The sequence below is a fragment of the Budorcas taxicolor genome, chromosome 16, assembly GCF_023091745.1.
Source record: "Budorcas taxicolor isolate Tak-1 chromosome 16, Takin1.1, whole genome shotgun sequence".
Classification (NCBI taxonomy): domain Eukaryota; kingdom Metazoa; phylum Chordata; class Mammalia; order Artiodactyla; family Bovidae; genus Budorcas; species Budorcas taxicolor.
In genome coordinates this window covers 59,400,416-59,420,915 of record NC_068925.1, presented here as the reverse complement: position 1 = coordinate 59,420,915, position 20,500 = coordinate 59,400,416, and the positions used below count along the sequence as shown (strand labels likewise).

At 43.4% G+C, this 20,500-nt stretch overlaps 1 protein-coding gene across 1 annotated transcript in view; it reads right to left on the bottom strand.

Annotated features, from left to right (window-relative positions):
* Window positions 1-20,500, bottom strand: part of BRINP2 (BMP/retinoic acid inducible neural specific 2) — a 55,445-nt gene that overhangs the window by 7,343 nt on the left and 27,602 nt on the right. Inside the window, exons 2-4 of the mRNA XM_052654051.1 lie at window positions 12,213-12,403; window positions 10,491-10,699; window positions 1,505-1,610 (exon numbers count right to left, since the gene is read on the bottom strand). Coding sequence (XP_052510011.1) covers window positions 1,505-1,610; window positions 10,491-10,699; window positions 12,213-12,403 — 506 coding nt within the window. The remainder of the gene's footprint in view (window positions 1-1,504; window positions 1,611-10,490; window positions 10,700-12,212; window positions 12,404-20,500) is intronic.

The window sequence follows — 20,500 nt, the reverse complement described above, 5'->3', positions numbered from 1 at the left end:
ACCTGCAGGAGGCTCCCTAAATAGGGACCCTAGGAGACACTGTGCCAGGAGAGTAAGGGATGAGAGGACTTCTGGATGGGATGGCCTCTCCTTTCATCAAATATCTGCCAGCTCTTTATCATCACACCCTTGACCTTGGCAGGAAATCAGAGAGTCCAAAGGATGTATCCTGGTGTCAGCAGACCTTAAAACAAAACTTAGAATTGCAGCTGCAGTAGATGTTTGTTGCTCTTGTTTGAGATCTACTCCTGTTCAGGACTGCTCCTACATTTTTTTTTTTGACGATGTCCCTGCAGTGGCACTTGAGCAGCCCTCCCCATGTACCCTGTCCACATGTGCTTGCTTCCCACACTCACCCTCTCCAAGCCCTTTCCTTTCACCTCCCCCCCATTAGCTCCCTCCTCCTCCCCATAACATTTCCTATTGCTATAAAATAAGTGCCCTGAGCAATGTCTGCATGAGTGATGGGCTATAAAATTAAATGGCATAAACTATTCCAAATGAACCACCAGACACTCTGAACTTCACTCATCGCTAATTTCCAGACACAAACCCAGTTCATCCAGGGACCTAGGAGAAGAGGGATGCTAATTGCATTGTGAGGCTTTAAAGAAAGGAGGCTTTTCCTCCTTTTTATTATGTTTCTTGATGCCTAAAGCATTCAGGGGTTGCATCTGACTTAGGTTGGCTGGAATTTGTCATCGTAGATCCTGGGTGAGGGCTATTGATTTTATAATACCAAGACAATCATATCTTAAACAGAGTTCAATTCCATTAGGCCTTAAGAAGAATGAACGTTCTCCACTGCCAAACAGCTCTGACTCCTTCTGCATAGCTCTTCCCCTGGGATGTTTGGGGGACACCTGAGTGTATCCCCTTATCTCCCAGTTTCCAGGCCTAGAGTCATTCCAGTTCCCGTTACTTTTCTGTTTCTGCTTGTTCTGTTCCTGGTCGAGGCTCCCATTCCTTTCAAACTCTTCTCCTGGCTTTGATCTCCCATGGAAGGATGCAGACTAGTAACAAAAAGTAGGGACCATTTTCAGGATAACCAGTAGCCCCACATTTAGTGTAGCTCTTAGTCGAGCTAGAGACGACGTCCCATGATCACTCTGCAAAGACCAGCTGTTCCCCACTGTGTCCTTAGGAAAAAGCAGAGTGTTCTTTGGACAACAAGGGAGATTGCCCAGCTAGATCAAGGCATAGAAGGATGGGTGTGCTCTTGCAGTAGGATAGTGACAGAGATCTTGGGCAGGACTGGGAGGTAGGAGGATTCGGGTGTCAAGTGGTTTGAGCAATGGTTGAGGTGTAAAGTAAACCATGTCAGAAGTTTTCTCCAAAGAGTGATGGAAAGTTGTTAATTACAGGTCCCAGAACTAGGGGTAGTTCTTGTCTTTGGAAGGGTTTAGCCAAATGGGGCAGACGGGACCTTTTCATTTGGGTAATCTAAACTTTTTTTTTTTTAACCAGCTATGAAAAGTGTGAAAATCATCACAGGGTACCTTACCGAGTAACTGCACCTTGTTCTCTGGACTCTGTACCAGAACAGAGCTGACTGAGTCCAGGTTGTCGTAGTTGCTGCAGCCCAGGGGGCCAGTCCTGGTCTCCGTGACCTAGAGAAGGAAGGGCAGGTTTAGACAACAAGCCAAGACTTTCCCTTTGCACTGCCCTCTTCCGGTCAGCCATTCTCAGGCTCTGTGTCCTGTCATGGACTGGCCCAAGGAAGGTCATGGCTCTTCCTACCCTGGGAGCATGAAGCCACTTTTCCCCTTGTTCTGAGACAGGGAGTATCAGTGGTGTAGGGCTGGCAGCAGCAGCTGTCTGGAAGTGGAAGCCTTTCAGAGAAGCCAGGGGGACTTTGTGTCTGAAAAAAAGAAGCTCAGTGTAGGAAGAGGAAGCTGAGCCTCCACACTGGAGTTCCCCCATCTCCTCCCCCAGAGGAAGACCGGAGGCCAGATGCAGATGCTGTCAGCCCACTGGCCAGCCCAGCTGTAGCCACTTGATGTGGTGCTCACAGGCTTTAGAGATCCCAAAGATGAAACACACTAGAGAAATATGAGTTATGAGTATTAATATTAAACATTTAAGTCCCACCTCGGCACTGAGACGTCCTTAGAGAAAATCAGCCGTGGGCTTACTGCATATTTTAATAAGTATATTAAATATACATAATCTCTTATAGCTATGTAATATTCCAAAACACCACAGAGTCATTTTAAAATATTATAAAGTTGGACTATCAGTTTTTCCCTGATGTTTAAAGTATAAGATGAAAAATGGGGAGCTTTAAATGCACTGAAATAATTATGTAATAAGACTGATGGGGACCTGAGGCCTTTTCTTTTTAGGATCTCTGGAGGCTCTGCCAACAATCAATCAACCAATCAACTGGTATTTATTGGGCAGCCACTGTTCAATTCCCTGCAATTTATCAAACATTCATAGAGTGCCTTTCTCAGAGTTCTTCAAGGAAGTCAGCTCTGATACCTCTGACCTTCTCGCCTAGCTCCAGGCACCTCTGCTCTGCAGCAAGCAGATGACTTGGAGTTTTCCAGCCTTTCCTGCAAGTATTTAAAGCCTGAGTCCTCCACACATGAAAGGCTCCACAGAGGTAAGCTCATAGTTACTTTGCTCATGAGGTTGTCAACAGCAATTAACACAGTGGCTGACACCTAATACGTACTCAATAAATTAGTGTGTGTGTGAGTCATATGTTTCAGGCTTTGAGGGGTGGAGAGGTGGGCACAAAGATGTACAGGTTATATTGTGTGTCCTCCAGGAGATTACAACCTATGGGAAGACAGGTACATATCCAACTGATTGATACACCTCCAGGTAGGGAAGAGGCAACATGTCATAATGAGCCCTGAGGAAAGCGCAGTTCTAAGCAAGGGAAGGAGTTTCAGAGGAGAGAGCAACTGAGTTGTTCCTTCAAGATGACTAAAATATGGACAGGAAGAGAATGGAGGGGAAGTACTCTCAGAAAAAGAAGGGGCGGCATGATCTACAACATATGGGCTTGATAGTGTGAGATGTAATGTGTCTGCCACTCTGCCAGTTATCACAGTGAATTCCAAAGTGTAAGTGACATCACTAAAGAGAATTCAGTATAGTTAGTCCTGAAAACTACACATGGAACAGAGTAAATGAGAGACGGTGTGATGCTAATACAGTGAACAGAGAGCAGGGAAAAAACGTTGCTTAAAGTAGAATGAGAAGGCTTCATGGAGGAGGTGATCCATACACTGATCTTAAAGGATAAGAGCAAAGAGGAGAAATGGAAGAGAAAGACTACAGGACAAGCAGTAGACCCCGTGCATGAGAAGCAGCAGGACCCAGCCTGGATGGGGAAGAGGATCAAGGCCATGACAGAGGCAGGAAACCCCTCTACAGCGGCCAAGCTCATCCTCCAAGATCGTCCCATTTAACCTTCAACTAACTCTGAGACAGATCGCACTACTATCATGTTTCAGGGAAAGATGCAAGGTTTAGGAAGATTCTGGGCCCAAAGACTCAGAGCTATTGAGCAGATGAGATAGGATTTTGACTTCTGAATCCTCAGACTTCAGTTCCTGGCCCCAGTGTCCACTGTGAGGGCATGCAAGAAAATGAAGTTAAACCCATGTAGACGAGATCACTCTAAAACACAAGTGTCAACAGACCAGCTCATCCAAAACATTTTAGTGGTCTACCCTCTTTCCAGAAGGTGAACAAGGCCTAAGACAAATTGTATAGACTTATTTTATTTTTATTTGAATATATTTGCTTCACAGTGTTAATTTCTACTGTACAGCAAAGTGAATCTGCTATACATATACCCATATTCCCTCTTTTTTGGATTTCTTTGCCCATTTAAGTCACCGCAGAGCATTGGATAGAGTTCCCTGTGCTATATAGTAGGTTCTCACGAGTCATCTATTTTATGCATTGTATCAGAAGACTTTAGATATTATGATTACAGATGAGGCAATCAAGACCAGATAGGTTAAGTGATTTCTTCAAGGTCACACAGTCAGCTGCAGGGCTACGATTCATTTGACTCATTCACTCATTTATTTCACTCATTTATTCATTTATGAAATATTCCAGGAGAATCCAAAACTCACAGTGAGCCGGTCACTACCATAAGGAGTTTACAGACAAGTGGAAACATGTTTATCCTAACATAATCCCAGTGTTACACATGAGCCTGCCTCCCTCCACAGGTGGGCACTTGGTGCTGAATAGTGTCTCTGTATTGAGTGAGTTGGTGACTGGCTACTGCAGTGGGAAGGCAGAACCAGGATTATTTCAAGGTAAAGCTTTCTTTATCTATATGGTGCAAAAATTCCTATAGGAGGTGTGGCCAAGGACTAGCCCAGCTATTCGGGGAAGCCTGTCTCTCTTGGAATGGGGTGGGCTGAAAGACAGAGTGGGATGGGGGTGTGTGGTATTTGGGAGGTTTGCCTGTCCCCGCCTCCAGGTAAGCTGGCCACCACACTGTCACTGAGTTCTGCACTGGCTTTTCTACCCACCCACTCCCGAGTTGAACACTCACCAGCATCAGGTCCATGCAGGGAGAAAGCTACACATCTTGTGCAGAAGTAGGACAACTCCCAAGGAGGCGAACAGAGCAGAGCAACTTTCCGCTGTTTCATTCCACCTCTGTCCCTCCCTCCCTACCACTGATTCATCTGCCCCAACCCCACCACCATCCTGTTCAACATTCTAGGACCAGCTCCCATGCAATTTTCTGACCTTTACTTGCCCATTGCCAAAGGTCAGTTCTAAAGAGAACAATCAATTAGGTGAGTCATTGAAAGGGTGTGTGTAGCTCTTCTCTGTTAATTGCCGCACAAGGATGGGAACAAGGAAGAGACAGGAACTGTGATCCCCCTGTTCATTTCTTGTTAGAGGGAATGATTCAAGCCAGATCTCCACGAGTGAGGAAGGCTCACTCAGGTTTTACCAGGTCCCAGAGTCACTGCCCTTTCCATGGCTCCTCTGCCCTGAGCCACCTCTGACCTGCCAGAGAAGCAAGGAGGTGGGGAAGCAGGAGGGGAGCTGCAGCGGGTCCTCTAGCAGATGGTGCCTGAGTACTGACTTGACAAGCGGGATGAGCCAAGGACCCCCGAACCTGCGGAGTGATGAAAGTCCCAGAGTTCCTGGCAGGTTGGTCCAGGAAACCCTGTGTCTCTCCCTGTAGAAGAGGCAGACAGCTTTGGTGGATTATAAAGAGGGCCGGCAGAGGTAATGGAAAGTGCAGCTCAAAGAGAGCCTCAGATAAGCTTTCAGAAAGAGAAAATAATTGTGTGCTAATTGGTCTGTTGACAGAAACCATCCTGCCTTCAGAAAGCCCTGATGGATCTCAGGTTCATTAGCACATCCAATTTTCCATAAATGCCGGATTGTGCAAAGCCTCATTCGGGTGAGCCTGCTTTCCTCCCCTTGCCCTTCACTCTCTGGCTGCTCCCATCTTACCTGGTGGGGCGGGGGGCTGGCTTGCTGCACGGCTAAGCTCCAGTAAAATGGGCTTCTAGTTGTGAGCGATAGGGCTGGCCAGAGAAGCACGGCTGAGAGTGTGTGGGATTCAAAGGGCTGCAAATTGCTGCTGCAGGCAGGAATCTGGACAAGTCATTTAAGGATGCTTATGAGAACCGCTCCCTCTTGCCATCCTGAGGGCTATGCAAACTTGTGTGGGGGTTCTTTTCAGGCAGCTCAGGAGCCTCTCAGACCCCCCCACCAATCCCTTCCTCAGTCTTCAATTAAGTAGAGGGTGAGTCACAACTGGGGGTTCCCAGGTGGCGCTAGTGACAAAGAACCTGCCTGCCAGTGCAGGAGACAGAAGAGGTACAGGTTCAGTTCCTGGATGGGGAAGATCCCCTGGAGGAGGACTTGGCAACCAACTCTGATATTCTTGCCTGGAGAATCTCTAGGACACAGGAGCCTGGAAGGTTACAGTCCATAGTGTCTGCAAAGAGTTAGACACGACTGCAGTGACTTAGCGGAGAAGGCAATGGCACCCCACTCCAGTACTCTTGCCTGGAAAATCCCATGGATAGAGGAGCCTGGTGAGCTACAGGCCATGGCGTTGCTGAGAGTCGGACACGACTGAGCGACTTCACTTTCACTTTTCAATTTCATGCGTTGGAGAAGGAAATGGCAACCCACTCCAGTGTTCTTGCCTGGAGAATCCCAGGGACGGGGGAGCCTGGTGGGCTGCCGTCTATGGGGTCACGCAGAGTTGGACACAACTGAGGTGACTTAGCAGCAGTAGCAGCAGTGACTTAGCATGCAAACATGAGCTACAACTACAAAATAAGCCCCTGCCCTCTTCTGGGCTTTTATCCCTCCCCAGGAATTATGAATAGGATGAATCTATATCCAGCCCTTTCCAGTTTGCAAAGTGTTTTCATGTAAACCATATCATTTGGTGTTACCCGATCCTACAGTGGAGTAAGGGGTGATGTTCACAATATGTTATTCACAGTGTGTATCAGCAGGGAAGACAGGGGTGTGCTCACTAATCAGAAGAGGTGTCAGCTATAGGGCTATAGTGAGGTGCAGTGATCCCAAGGTGCATCAGTCCTCTGGTTACTATCTGGGGAGATCCTGGGGTTCCAGGGGAGGGATAAAGCTGGTTAGAGCGGCACATAGCAGACCACGTGAAGATGACTTACCACTCTGTATGGTGGCCAAGTCAGCTGAATCTTAGTCCTGTGCAGGTGAGTCAAATAGTTGGTAAATCCAGGTCACGAAGTTTAATAACTAACGTCTCAAGGTCACAGGAATAGTAAATATCAAGGCTGAAACCCAGTCCCTGGTCTTCTCACTTGAGGAAGTTCGTCTCCCGTTAAACCAGATAGCCTGCCATCCCCTATCAGGCACTTTAGTGAGTGTCTCACCACACACCCAACACTGTGAAGAGACTTGAAACTGTATGCATGTGACAGTCCCTGCTGCCTAAGCCCCGATGTTGTGTGTGGGGAGGTGGAGACAGGCGTACAAACAGCTGCAGTCTGATGTGACATGTCCTGTAACAGAGATACGTACTGCCCAGGGCAAACCTTGCACCAGAGGGGGTGTTCAGTGGGGTCTCGGGCATGTGTTGGATTAACAAAAGGGAGTAGGGTGCCTCTTTCTTGCCATTAGTGGAAAGAAGTTGCTAACAAAGGGTAGAAAGTAAGAGCGGCCTTGCTTAGAGAAACAAGAAACCGGCAGATTTACTCAAGGGTTTTTCCTTCACCAAAGTTGAGCAGGTGGGCAGACCCCCTCACCCCCACCTACCTCCACCCAGAATACTGACTGTGCTGGAAGCCAGCTCATCCCCTGTAAAGCAGCCTTCAGTAGAGGAAGCATGCGGCAGGGGCTGCAGCACCAGCAGCAGAGCCTGAGCTCGCAAGGGTGTGCTACTGTGGTGGTGGGGTGCAGGGGGTGCTGTCTGGATTTGCAAGTGCTGTGTGTTAAAGCAAAGAGGTGGTCTCCGGTGGGACACCATTACTATCAGGATGGAATGGCAAGGTCAACCATATGGAGGGAGCAGAGCCATGGGATGAGATGCCAACACCTCCCTTTGCTCTCTAGGGTCTAGGGTATGCCCTTTAGCAAGGACTGTGGGTTATACTGAGAGGTGGAATAAGACACTAAATGCCTTGTTTTTCATGGTTCTCTGAACTATATAGCCCATGCGGAGCACCCATGGTGCTCCCAAACAGAAATAACTCCAGGTCAAGAAGCCCAGTGGAAGCTGGACAGTCATTTTCCCACCTGTGACTGAGGAATTCCAAGAATAGGCTTCTAAAGATGGTGGCCCCTCTTTGGAGGAGATGGACAGCGACTCTAGTTCTAGGACGTGCATCTACAGGCGCTATCTCGCTGCATGCATGCTGTGTGCTCTGTACTGCCTTGTGCTACAAAGGATGACGTGTCTGTGCTCCCATGTGAGACCTGCCACGCCACTCATGCCTGGAGTAACCACCTCTCTCACCTCCTCAATTGCTTCTGCAATTATCTCCTGTCTCTCCCACACCATGATTTCCCCCTTCTCTACTGAGTCATTGTAATTAACATACCAATATCTTGGCCTATCTCCCATTTTTAAAACAAAAACACAAGCTCCCTGGATCCCACATCACTCTCCAGCTATCACCTATTTTTCTATTTGCCTTCATAGCAAAACTTTTAAAGGATTGTCTCCACGATTCTAATGCTTACTCCACTCTCTCTATTGAACCTTCTCCACTCAGCCTTTTATACCTTTCATGCCACTGAAACTACTCTTATCTAGGTTACTAGTTACCTCCACATTGCCAAGTTGAAGGTCATATTTGCAATCTGACTGCTCAAGTTGCCTGCTCCTTCTTTTGTAAAGCCCTTTCTTCACATGGCTTTGTAATCCAACTTTGGTTCTCTTCTTACCTTTATGCTCTGTCTCAGCTTCCTTTGTTGAATCCTCCTCATTTAGCCCATTGCTGACGACTGATGTACTTCATGATCCAAAGCCCTAGGTCCAGTTTATTAGCAGCATTCAGTCCTCAAGTGATCTCACTTCATCCTTTCCTATAGTTTTAAATACCAACCACACATGTGGATATATTTGCATGCCAAACTTACATCTCCAATATCGACCTTTCTCTTGAAATCCTGGTGTGTATAGCCAATTGCCTGTTAGATATCTAATAGGAATGTCAAATCCAGTATGTCTAAAACTGAACTCTTGACTTCTCATTTCTTTCAGATCGGCAACTCATCCCAGTGTTATCTCAGTTAACGAAATCACTGTTCATCATGTTACTCAGGCCAAAAATTGTGTGGTTAATCTTGACTCCTTTCTTCCAGTTTCTTAGCTAATCCTGGGTAGGCTCTACCATCAAGTATAACATGAACCTGGGAACTTCACATCAGCACTATTGCACCAACTTCATCCAAGTCGCTGTTGTTCATCTTGGCCAGTGCAGTAATGGGTACACTGGGCTCCAGGAACCCCCTTCTCTCATCAGCCATGCTCTCATGATCTGCCCCTTCACGCCTCTGACTCCACTCCACCTAGACGGGTGCTCCTGGATCATACCAAGCAGACTCCCACTTCAGGGCAGTTGCACTCCCTCCCTGCTCTGTCCTGAATGTAGTCACTCAAGATACCCTTGTGACTCACGCCCTCACTCCACTCATATCTCTGATCTGGTCTCCCCTAAAGCACCATGTTCCCATCACCCTCTATACTCTTTCCCGACTTTGTGTCTTTCTACCAATAATCCCACCTGACATTGTCTATGTGTTTAATTATGTCTCCACCACTAGGATTTCAGCTTCATGAGGGGAGGGACCTTATATGTTGTAACTCATTTTTGGATTCTCAGTGTACCCAGAAGAGTGCCTGACACATCATAGGTGTCCAATAAGGTTGAGATTGACATATGCAAATTGCTGTATGTAAAACAGATAGCCAAAGAGGACCAGCTGAACAGCACAAGGAGCTCTACTCAATACTCTGGAATAACTTATATGGGAAAAGGATCCAAAAAAGAAGAGATATATGAATGTGTATAACTAAATCACTTTGCTGTACACCTGAAACTAACACAACACTGTGAATCAACTATAATATAAAATTTAAAAATTTTCAAATACTTATTGAATAAATGAATGAATGAACAAAACTTCCTTGTGAGTCTTGGGTGGGATAAGAGCAGAATATAAGATCGATTCTCAACAGCCTCACTTTATATTTAGAAGTAGAATCTCCAGTGATCCCAAGTATCATCACTACTCTTCCCTTATACAACACGAACTGTCCTAGAAATCTTCTAGAGAACATGGGATGGACGTTATAGTTATTTAAATCACAGGAAATATTAAGCTTTTCAAACACATGAAACCCCATCACTCCTCTCCTTGTTTCCTACTGTGCTTTGACTCCACGTGAGCCGCTCCAGCCTACCTCTGAACGTCATCTTGCACCAGCATCTTTCTTGCTCACCTCTCTGCAGTCACAACAGCCCTGGGTTTCACCATGGCACCACCCTGGTTCCTGCCTCAGTGCCTTAGCACTTACCATTCCCCCTTCCTGAACACCTTTCCCTCAGACCTACACACAGCTGGCTTCTAAGGATTCAGACCCCAGTCTAAACCCCAAGGGCCCTCCCCCTGCCCCTCTCGCCTCAGGAAATCTGTACCTATGACTCAGCTTTCCCCTTATATCATAACCTGGAATGACTTTGCTGATTTTTACAAGTTTATTATGTTCATTCCCCCACTACAATGTGACCTCTGGAAAGCAGTGGCCCTGGTTGCCTTTCACTGAGGTTCCCTCAGCTGGAGCCTGCCTTAGGGAAGATGCCATGTGGCTGTTAGCTGCAGGAGGAAGCGCCTGCTCAGACTTTAGGGCTGTGCCCACATCAGAAAGCTGCTTTCCCATTACCCTCAGTCAGGCCTGGCTAAGGTGGAGCTGGCAAAGACCCAGGCCTCCGCCTGGTATCTCTGCCTGCCTCTCCCAGGACCTCTCAGGCCCTTACCTTGATGGCCCCCGTGGCTATCTGGATGTGGTGTAGCCGCCGCAGAGTGCTCTCTCTGTCGATGAAGTAGGAGGCTGCCAGCTGGTGCAGGGTCTCCAGGGACACGGCGGAGCTGTTCCCACTGCCCCCGATCACAGAGGCACTTCCTGCTGTCTCTGACTTCCGGCTCAGTTTCCGCTTGTCCACAAAGATGGTCAGGGACTCTTCTCCTACAGCAAACAACATGGGCGTCCTGGTGAGGGCTTCAGCTCCCCGAGCCCCTACCCATAAGAATGTGAAACCCTCAGACTGAGCTAAGGGGGAGCCTGTGGCCCCTGCTGACAGCCTTTTCCCATCTGTACCATGCTCAGAACACTCTCATCAGACTGCACCACAGGATAAGGGCACTACTGCCTGAGAGGCCAGCCTCCTCCTCCTCACTTCTGTAATCTCCCAAAGCTCATCCCCCGCCCCTCCAGCTCATCCATTTAACATCCTCTATTGATCTCTGTCTCAGGCAATCTACTTCTATGGGGAAGATAAAATTCTCTCTCTCAAGTTGTTTATAAAGAATCACCATGGATATTTCTGCTCCCTATGAAAGGGCAAAAGCCTTGAAGCTCACCCTCCCTTCTCCCCCTCAAACGCTCAACACCTACGACATGTCAGCAGCTGGCCTGAACCCTTGGAGTGTTCCTTTGTAGTGCATAAGACAGTGAGCTAAATGTTATAATAAAGCCTGCTTTCTTCTTTCCAGGACAGAGAACTCTGCCTCTTTCCAGTTCTCAATTCTGCTCTGGGTCCTAGCCAGAGGTTGTACCACCCCACCTTTGCCTTCATCCAGCCCAGAATCATTGGAATCTGTTTGGCTGGTTACCAGTCTCTACAGAGTGGAAGCAGAGAGATCAGGAACATAACGAACATTTACTTTTTTGCCTATGTGTCTGGGCTTCCCTGGTGGCTCAGACGGTAAAGAGTCCACCTGCAATGCAGGAGTACATGGGTGCTAAGTCGCTTCAGTCGTGTCCAACTCTGTGTGACCCTGTGGACAGTAGCCAGGCAGGCTCCTCTGTCCCTGGACAAGAATACTGGAGTGGGTTGCCATTTCCTCCTTCAGGGGATCTTCCCGACCCAGGGATTGAACCCAGGTCTCTTATGTCTCCTGCATTGGCAGGCTGGTTCTTTACCACTAGTGCCACCTGGGCTGCCATGCAGGAGATGCTGGGTTGGGAAGATCCCCTGGAGGAGGAATGGCTACTCATTCCAGTATTCTTGCCTATAGAATCCCATGGACAGAGGAGCTTGGCAGGCTACAGTCCATGGAGTCACAAACATTGGACATGACTGAGCACATATACTGACTACTATAGCCACAGCCAATATTAGGATATGGAGAAACTTCAGGGTTAGACGGCTCAGTCAAAAGAAAACTGGGAGGGTCCCCTGCTGGCAAGTGCTTAGTGGACGTCTGTCCCCCAACCTCCCTACCCCACAAACTCCTCCCCAGGAGGATGCTTAAAGGCAAAGAGCCATGTTCTGGCAATGAAATTGGATGTCAAGAGATTACACTGTTGACACATGCAGTGAGAACATGAGATGAGAACATGTCCCAGTCAAAAAAATGACAAGAAGAATACAAGATCCAGGAAGAATGTCGAAGCCGTAGTCAACAGGTGTTAGAAAGCTATTTCCGATGGTCTGGCAACCAGCGAGTGTAGGATGGTAGATCAAGGTACTGCTTACCTCCGAGAGTGGCAGAAAGTAGGAAGTGAGTGCCATACTTTTTGATCAGGTTTTCGGTGACCTGTTGCAGGTTGGGTCTCCTTCCCAGGAGGCGTATGTTCCGGATAAACTCTGGGGCAAGAGGCAGTGGCAAACTAAAGAAGTCCTTCCTTTCCAGAGCCAGGTTGTTCACTTTCCAACGTGCAAACTCCCTGGAGGGAAAGACAAGGGAAAGTTCATCGTATTCTGGGACAAGAGGACTAAAGTTGGGAGCAGGTGCGGGTCTTCCTTCACTCGCACTGCCTCATCTCCTCCCAGCACACATCTCTGCAGATGGAGGCACCAGTGCCTGAAAGAGACCCTCTGGCCTCTTGTTCCCAGGTGGTAAGAAAGCCCTACCCCAGTTGACCTCCAAGAATATGCTCCCACCCAGCTTTCTCATTAGAGAGTGGCTTCCCTTTTCTCGAAGGCAGTCATGGTAGTAGTGTGTAGTAGGGGAAAAACAAACAATGAAAATATTGGACGTGGTTTGCAGAAATAGGCAAATGAAAGAAAGTGTAGTCACCCAGTCATGTCTGACTCTTTGCAACCCCATGGACTGTAGCCCACCAGGTTCCTCTGTCCATGGGGTTCTCCAGGCAAATATACTGGAATGGGTTGCCATTCCTTTCTCTAGGGGATCTTCTCAACCCAGGGATCGAACCCAGGTCTCCTGCACTGCAGGCAGATTCTTTACCATCTGAGCCACCAGAGAAGCAGAAATAAGACCTAGTTACAATTGCAATTCAGTGGATGAGTCACTTCACAGCCTCTGTTACCCATTTTTAAAGTCAGAAGATTGGTTTAGAACAACAGTTCTTAAACTTTTCAGTCTCAAGATACTACCACACTCTTAAAAATGAAGCACCCCCTGTATTCATGTGGCTTATATCTAATGATAATTACGACTTTAGAAATTTAAACTGAGAAATTTAAATCCATTTTTTTCATTATAACAGAAATAAAGCCATTACAAGCAACATAAATAACATATTTGTATGACAATCACTGTATGTTCTGAAGCAAAACAGATTTAGTAAGAAGAATGGCATTTTCTTTGCCTTTTGGCAAATCTCTTGAGTTTCTGGCTTAGCAGAAGAGAGCTGGAGTCTTGTATTCTGTGTCCAATCTGTTGTGATAATTGTGAGTATCCTTCTTTGGGACCACACTACGCTCAACAAACATACATACTTTCTTAAAGGTTAATTACTGTGTGAACTCTGAAACCATACCAATAAACTTTTCATACTCAGTTGCATTAAAATCCAGTGTTCTATATTGCACTTTGAATGCATCTTTTAACTCAGTGATTTTGAAACATCATATACTGGTCATCCAGCTCCAAAATATAGGACCATTGAGTTATTCAGATCTTCCATATTTTGACATGTTTTATTATATAATATCAAAACATCATATTTGTTAATATCACCACAAATCTCATCAAAAAAGTCCTTAAATATTGGAAAGCTGTCAAGCTTATGATGACAAATACAAGTTTTCCAAAATTCTAATTTTCATTTGAAAGCTTACATTTTATCACTGGTAATAAATACTGTCAGTTGTTTCCCTTAAAGAAGCAGGCTTGCTTTGTCCTTTTATTTATTTATTTTTGAGAAAATGTCTGCCAAACACTGCAATCTGAATAACCATAGTTTGTCTCTTGGTTGTTCAAGAAAAATTAAGTTGTTCCATGAAAAAAATGGCTAGTTCAACTCAACTCAATCAGAAAAGTATTTTTCTCTGAGACCACCATTCTTCAGTAACCTCAAACATGTTTTTATGTGTACTTTTCACTTTATCATACAAAATATTAAAAAGACATGAGCTCATAGTCAAGATCCAATAAAATAGATTTTTCTGCTTCAGGGGCATTTGTGAAGCTAACATGCATGTATATGTGTGTGCATTTTGGTTCAAGTATGTAATGATGACTATATGACTACCAGCGTCATTGAGTGAGACTGCCCTTATTCAATTTGAGATGCCAGCAGTTTCATTCACTATTACTTTTGCACATTTACTGCAATGTCAACATGGAGATCTTGAAAGAAACTAAGGAGATATACATTTTAAGAACCTTTATACTAAATGATGGCAAAATTCCTTTCTAGTCCCATCTGGAACATTAATATTCATGCTTTACTCCTCACTGAAATATTTGTATTTTAAAGGATGAAATTTAAATGAATATATCCACTAGTAAAAACAAAAAGAGGGAGCTCTTTTCCATTGCCTCCCAAATTACAGTAGAGAGGATCAGCTCCACTGCCTTAGAAAACCACATGTAAAGTCTTAACATTCTCACTCAACTCTGCTCTTTATAACAGTGCCAAATCTTGGTCTAACTGTCCCTCCAAATCTATGAAGTAAAAATGACAAGGCCACAGGAAAAAATAATTCAGAATAAATAAATAAAGAGCATGCCCATTGGAGGCTATAGAATCCTGCTATCTAATTCCAGAAATGAAGAGAGGGGGCATGTTCCAAACATTACCAGAGAAATAAAGGAAAAGGGATGACTAATAATTCATGGGTTCTCACAAAACCTTTTAAAATTCCCATTGTGTGGTTTTATTTATCTAAGCAGACAAGTTCATAATAATGCATTATCATTTATTTCCTTTGTGTGGGAAATGCTAAACTTTAATTAAAGTAGGGTATTTGTGGAAAGTATTTTCTATCTCAAATCCCACTGAAGCATAATGAACAGTTGCTTGATTTCACTTCTTATTGGCTGGACAGCCAATCCAATCCTCTATGGAGCTTACTAAAAAAACAAAAACAAAACAAGCCCCAACCATGTTCTGCATACAAGACTCACTTCAGCTTTAAGGACACATATGTTGAAAGTGGGGCTTCTCTGGTGGCTCAGATAGTAAAGAATCTCCTGCAATGCAGGAGATCTGGGCTCGATCCCTGAGTGGGGAAGATCCACTGAAGGAGGAAATGGCAACCTACTCCAGTATTCTTGCCTGGAGAATCCCATGGACGGAGGAGCCTGGCAGGCTGCAGTCCCTGGGGTGGCAGAGAATCAGACATGACTACACACACACAGGCACTATACTGAAAGAGAAGGGATGGACAAAGATATCCCATGCAAATGGAAACTAAAAGAAAGCGGGGGTAGCTTATTTAAAACAAAATAGGTGTAAAGTCAAAGACTATAATAAGAGATAAAGTCGTTACATAATGATAAAGAGATCAATTCATCAAGAAAATATAACATTTATAAATATGTATGCACCCAACATAGGAGCATCTAAATATGGAAAGCAAATATTAATAGATCTGAAAGGATAAATAGACAGCAATGCAATAACAGAAGGCAACTTCACTACCTCACTTTCAAAAATGGAAAGATCATCCAGACAGAAATCAGCAGGTAAACGCTGGACTTAAATTACATGTTAGATTAGATGGACATAACAGATATTTATTAATAGAACATCCCATTCAGCAGCAGAATATATTTCTCAAACACACATGGATCATTCTCCAGGATAGAGCATATATTAAGCCACTAAACAAACCTTCATAAATTCAAGAAGACTAAAATCATATCACACATCTTTTCTGACCACAATGGTATAAACTTAGAAATCAATTACCAAAAGAAAACCGGAAAATTCACCAATGCACGGAGATTAAACAGCAGGCTCCTGAACAACCAATGAATCAAAGAATATATCAAAAAAATAAAATCTTGAGACAAATGAAAATGGAAACACAAATACAAAAACCTGTGGGAAGTAGTAAGAGTAGTTCTAAGAGGAAAATTTATAGCAATAAATACCTACATTAAGAAAAAATAAAGACCTTAAATAAACAACCTAACTTTATACCACAAGGCACCAGAAAAAAAGAACAAACTAAGCACAAAGTTAGTAGAAGGAAGAAAATAACAAAGATCAGAGTGGAAATGAATGACATAGTGACTAAGAGGACAACAGAAAAGAGCAATGAAACTAAGATTGTTTCTTGAAAGGTTAAATAGACAAATTGTTAACTAGACTAAACCAAGGGGGAACAAAAAAAGACTCAAATTAGAAATGAAAGAAGAGACCTTACAAATGACACCACCCAAAGGATAAGAGACTACTATGAACAATTATACACAAATTAGGCAACCTAGAGGGGATAAATAAATCTACCAAGACAGATCATTAAGAAATAGAAAATCTTAACAGTCAAATTACTAGTAAAACCAAAACCAAAATTCCCAGTGCACAAAAGTACAGGACCAGATGGCTTCAATGGCAAACTCTACCAAACATTTAAAGAAGAATTAACCTGATCCTTCTCAAACCCTTTCAAAATAAATGGAAGAGGAGGGCAACTTTCATACTCATTTTATTAGGCCACCTTTATCCTGATACCAAAACCAGACAAGGACATTATAAGAAAAGAAAATAGCAGGCCAATATGCCCAATAAACATAGATGCAAAAAAATTCTCAACAAAATGTTAGCAAACTGAATTTGATAGTAAATTAAAAGGATAAAATACCTTAATCAAATGAGATTTATTCCAAAGATGCAAGGATCTATGTGATACACCATATTAACGAAACAAAGGATAAAAATCATATGATTATCTCAATGGATGTAGAAAAAAGCATGTGACAAAAATCGACATTCATTTATGATAAAAATTCTCAACAAAGTGGGTACAGAGGGAACAAGTGCAAGCCTGCATGCTTAGTTACTCAGTCGTGTCTGACTCTTCATGACTCCACAGACTGTAGCCCACCAAACTCCTCTGTCCACAGGATTCTCCAGACAACAATACTGGAGTGGCTTGCCATTTCTCCTCCAGGGGATCTTCCCAGCCTGGGGATAAAATCCAGGTCTCCTGCTTTGCAGGTGGATTCTTTACCATCTGAGCCACCAGGAAAACCTCAACATTATAATGGCCATCAATGACAAGCCCACAGATAATATCATATTCAATGGTGAAAAGCTGAAAGCTTTTTCTCTAGCATCAGGAATAACACAACATTGTCCATTCTCATCACTTTTATCCAAAATAGTACTGTAAGCACTATCAAAAAATAACAGGCAAGAAATAAAAGTCACTCAAATCAGAAAAAAATCAGTAAAATTGTCTCTACTGGTAGATGGCATAATATTATATGTAGAAAACCATAAAAACTTCACCCAAAACTATTAGAACTAATAAACTCAATAAAGATGAAGGATACAGAAATATACAAATACAGTTACATTTCTATAAACTAATGGTGAAATATCAGAAAGAGAAATTAAGGAAACAATCCCCATTTACATTTGCATTAAAAAGAATAAAATACCTAGGAATAAATTAAATGAAGGAGGTAAAATATTCAAACACTGCAAACTGTAAGTCACTGATGAAAGAAATTAAGAAGACTCAAATAAATAGGAAAATATTCCATGTTCACACATTGGAAAAATCAGTATTGTTAAAATGCCCATATGACCCAAAGCAACCTACGGATTCATTGCAATCCCTATGAAAATTCCAAAGGCATTTTTTACTACTTTCTACCAAAGTAGAAAAAACAATCCTAAAATTAGTATGGAACCCCCAAATACTATGACCAGCCACAGCAACCCTGAGAAAGAACAAAACTGGAAGTATCACACTTCTTGTTTCAAATTATACTACAAAGCTATAGTAATCAAAACAGTAAGATATTGACATTAAAAAATAGACACATTGATTGAAGGAACAAAACAGAGGGCCTAGAAATAAACCCACACAACAGAGAGCCTAGAAATAAACCCACACATGTAAGGAGACAAAAATATTCAGTGGAGAAAAGATAGTCTTCTTTGAGATAATGGGAATGATAATTGGAAAATTGGATAACTATATGCTAACAAATAAACTGGACCCCTAAATTACATCATACACAAAATCAATTCAAAATGGATTACAGAAATGAACTTAAAACTTGATACTATAAAACTCTTAGAAGAAAACCTAGGCAATAAGCTCCTTGACATGAATCTTGGTGATGTTGTTTGTTTCTGACACCAAACAATTGTCCCTGATTGGTTAAAGACCACACTTAGATGTTATTAAATAACAAAGAATTTCTATCCTATCAATTTCTATTCTATTAAATTGTTAGAGGGTGAAAAACACAAGGACTCTTCTATTTTCCACAGTTTCTTACAATGGTGAAATACCCTCACTGAAAGGTAAAACCATCTCAAAAAAGAGGTGGCTCCCACTTTAATTAAATCTAGTAAATAAAAGCTGGTGGTCACATTGCTTATTCAGTGCACTTCATTCAGGACTGCTGACTAGTATCTCCTTCAAGAAACTTGCCCTGACTACCCCATTCAAAAGGGCATCCCCATAACTCATTCTCTGTCTCTACGCTTTATAAATCTTCTTAGCACTTATCACTAGCTGAAATAATATATATTTTCAATTCCCTTTCACTCCTGCTAGAACATAAACTCCATGAGGGCAGGAATGATTCTATCTTATCCAGCAGCAATAAAATAATACTGCTGCTGCTGCTCCTGCTGCTGCTGCTGCTAAGTCGCTTCAGTCATGTCCGACTCTGTGCGACCCCATAGACGGCAGCCCACTAGGCTCCTCTGTCCCTGGGATTCTCCAGGCAAGAATACTGGAATGGGTTGCCATTTCCTTCTTCAATGCATGAAAGTGAAAACTGAAAGTGAAGTCGCTCAGTTGTGTCCAACTCTTAGCGACCCCATGGACTGCAGCCCACCAGGCTCCTCTGTCCGTGGGATTTTCCTAGATGTTCCGAAACAGAACAACAGTAGATATTCAATAGCTGTTGTTGAATGATTCTCTCATTTGTTTATTTAAAATAAACAGTCATTTCTTTTATGTCACATCTCTCCTAATCCTCTAGTTGTTTGCAAATTATTGACAACTTGATAAAAGAACTTACAGGATGAGAATACATAGAAGCAAAAAGTAATTAGTGATTGATGTGAAATAAAAGTAAAGCATTCTAAATGTGTATGCATATCAATGGGAGAATTAAATTTGATTTATAAAACTGTAACTTAAGGGCATATTTCTGTGACTTCTTATATATAAATCAAGGCACTGATATTTTCTTTTGCTTTGGTAAACTGAGTCTGGGTCCTCTTCCATTGTTGCCAGTGGACATGGACAACTTCTGACAACTGTCCACAGTCTGCACACTCAAGTCCAGTGAGTACAGAGCGCTCATTCAGACTCGGCTGTGCTTTACACTCAGTGTTAATGATCACGCGCTCCAATCCTCTATACTATGTCTAACAACAATTTTTGCCACACTCACAGAGTTAAAGATCCCCAAAGAAGCAATGATCCTGAAGTTTCGTACTTTTCCTTAGTCTTAATCTTCTTTTGTCCAACATGAGACTTGATGTATTTTATTGTATCACATATTTTATCCAAACCAAACCAAAGATCTGACTGTATCTTATCTAAGTTGAGTATACTGAAGTTCAGAAAACTTAGTCAGTTGCCTGATGTCACAAGACTACCAAGAGGGAAACTGGGGCTGTTAGAAGAAGCATTTGAGTACGATTTGCCAGTTGTTTCCATGTCATTGTGTGTGCTCACAATTCCCTGTATGTTTTGAACTGGGATCAGTGAATGAGGCTTCTCAGGCCTGAGGAGACAAGCACAGGCAGTCCTGCAGCCCCAGACCCCGCCCAAATGCCCCAAGGGCTGAGGGGATCAATACATGGACACAGCTGTCCATGATGCATTTGTAGCAGCACCACATGCCAGCCTGCACAGAAGCTGAGACCATCTCTTCCATTCCTCTTACATCATAAGAAAACCATGAAACAGAATTCGTTTCCCGAAAGCAATCTAATCATTTGGCGTTAGAACCAGAACAAAATCTAGTGTCCTAACCCTCTCTCAGAGTTGTTAACAGCAACTATGATTATGACGACAGTCATAACAATGAGACCCAGAGAAGTTAATAACTTGCAAAAAGTCACACAGTAAGTGGCAGAGCTGAGATCAAAACCCAGGTCAATGCCATACGGCTGTTTCTATAACACTGTTTTCCTTCGTGTACTCTCAATTAAGTGTATTTTACTTTATTCTAATTCTTTTTAAGTGTTTACTATCTTTTAACAAAGATATTTTCATTGCCCCGAACACTTACTTCCTTTTATTACCTACACTAAACAGGAATGTACTATATATCCAAAGCATAGTGCGAGGCATACACCAAAGCAAAACCCTTTTTGGACAAAGGTAGTTTCAATACACCCATTTGTGGGAGGAAAAATTGA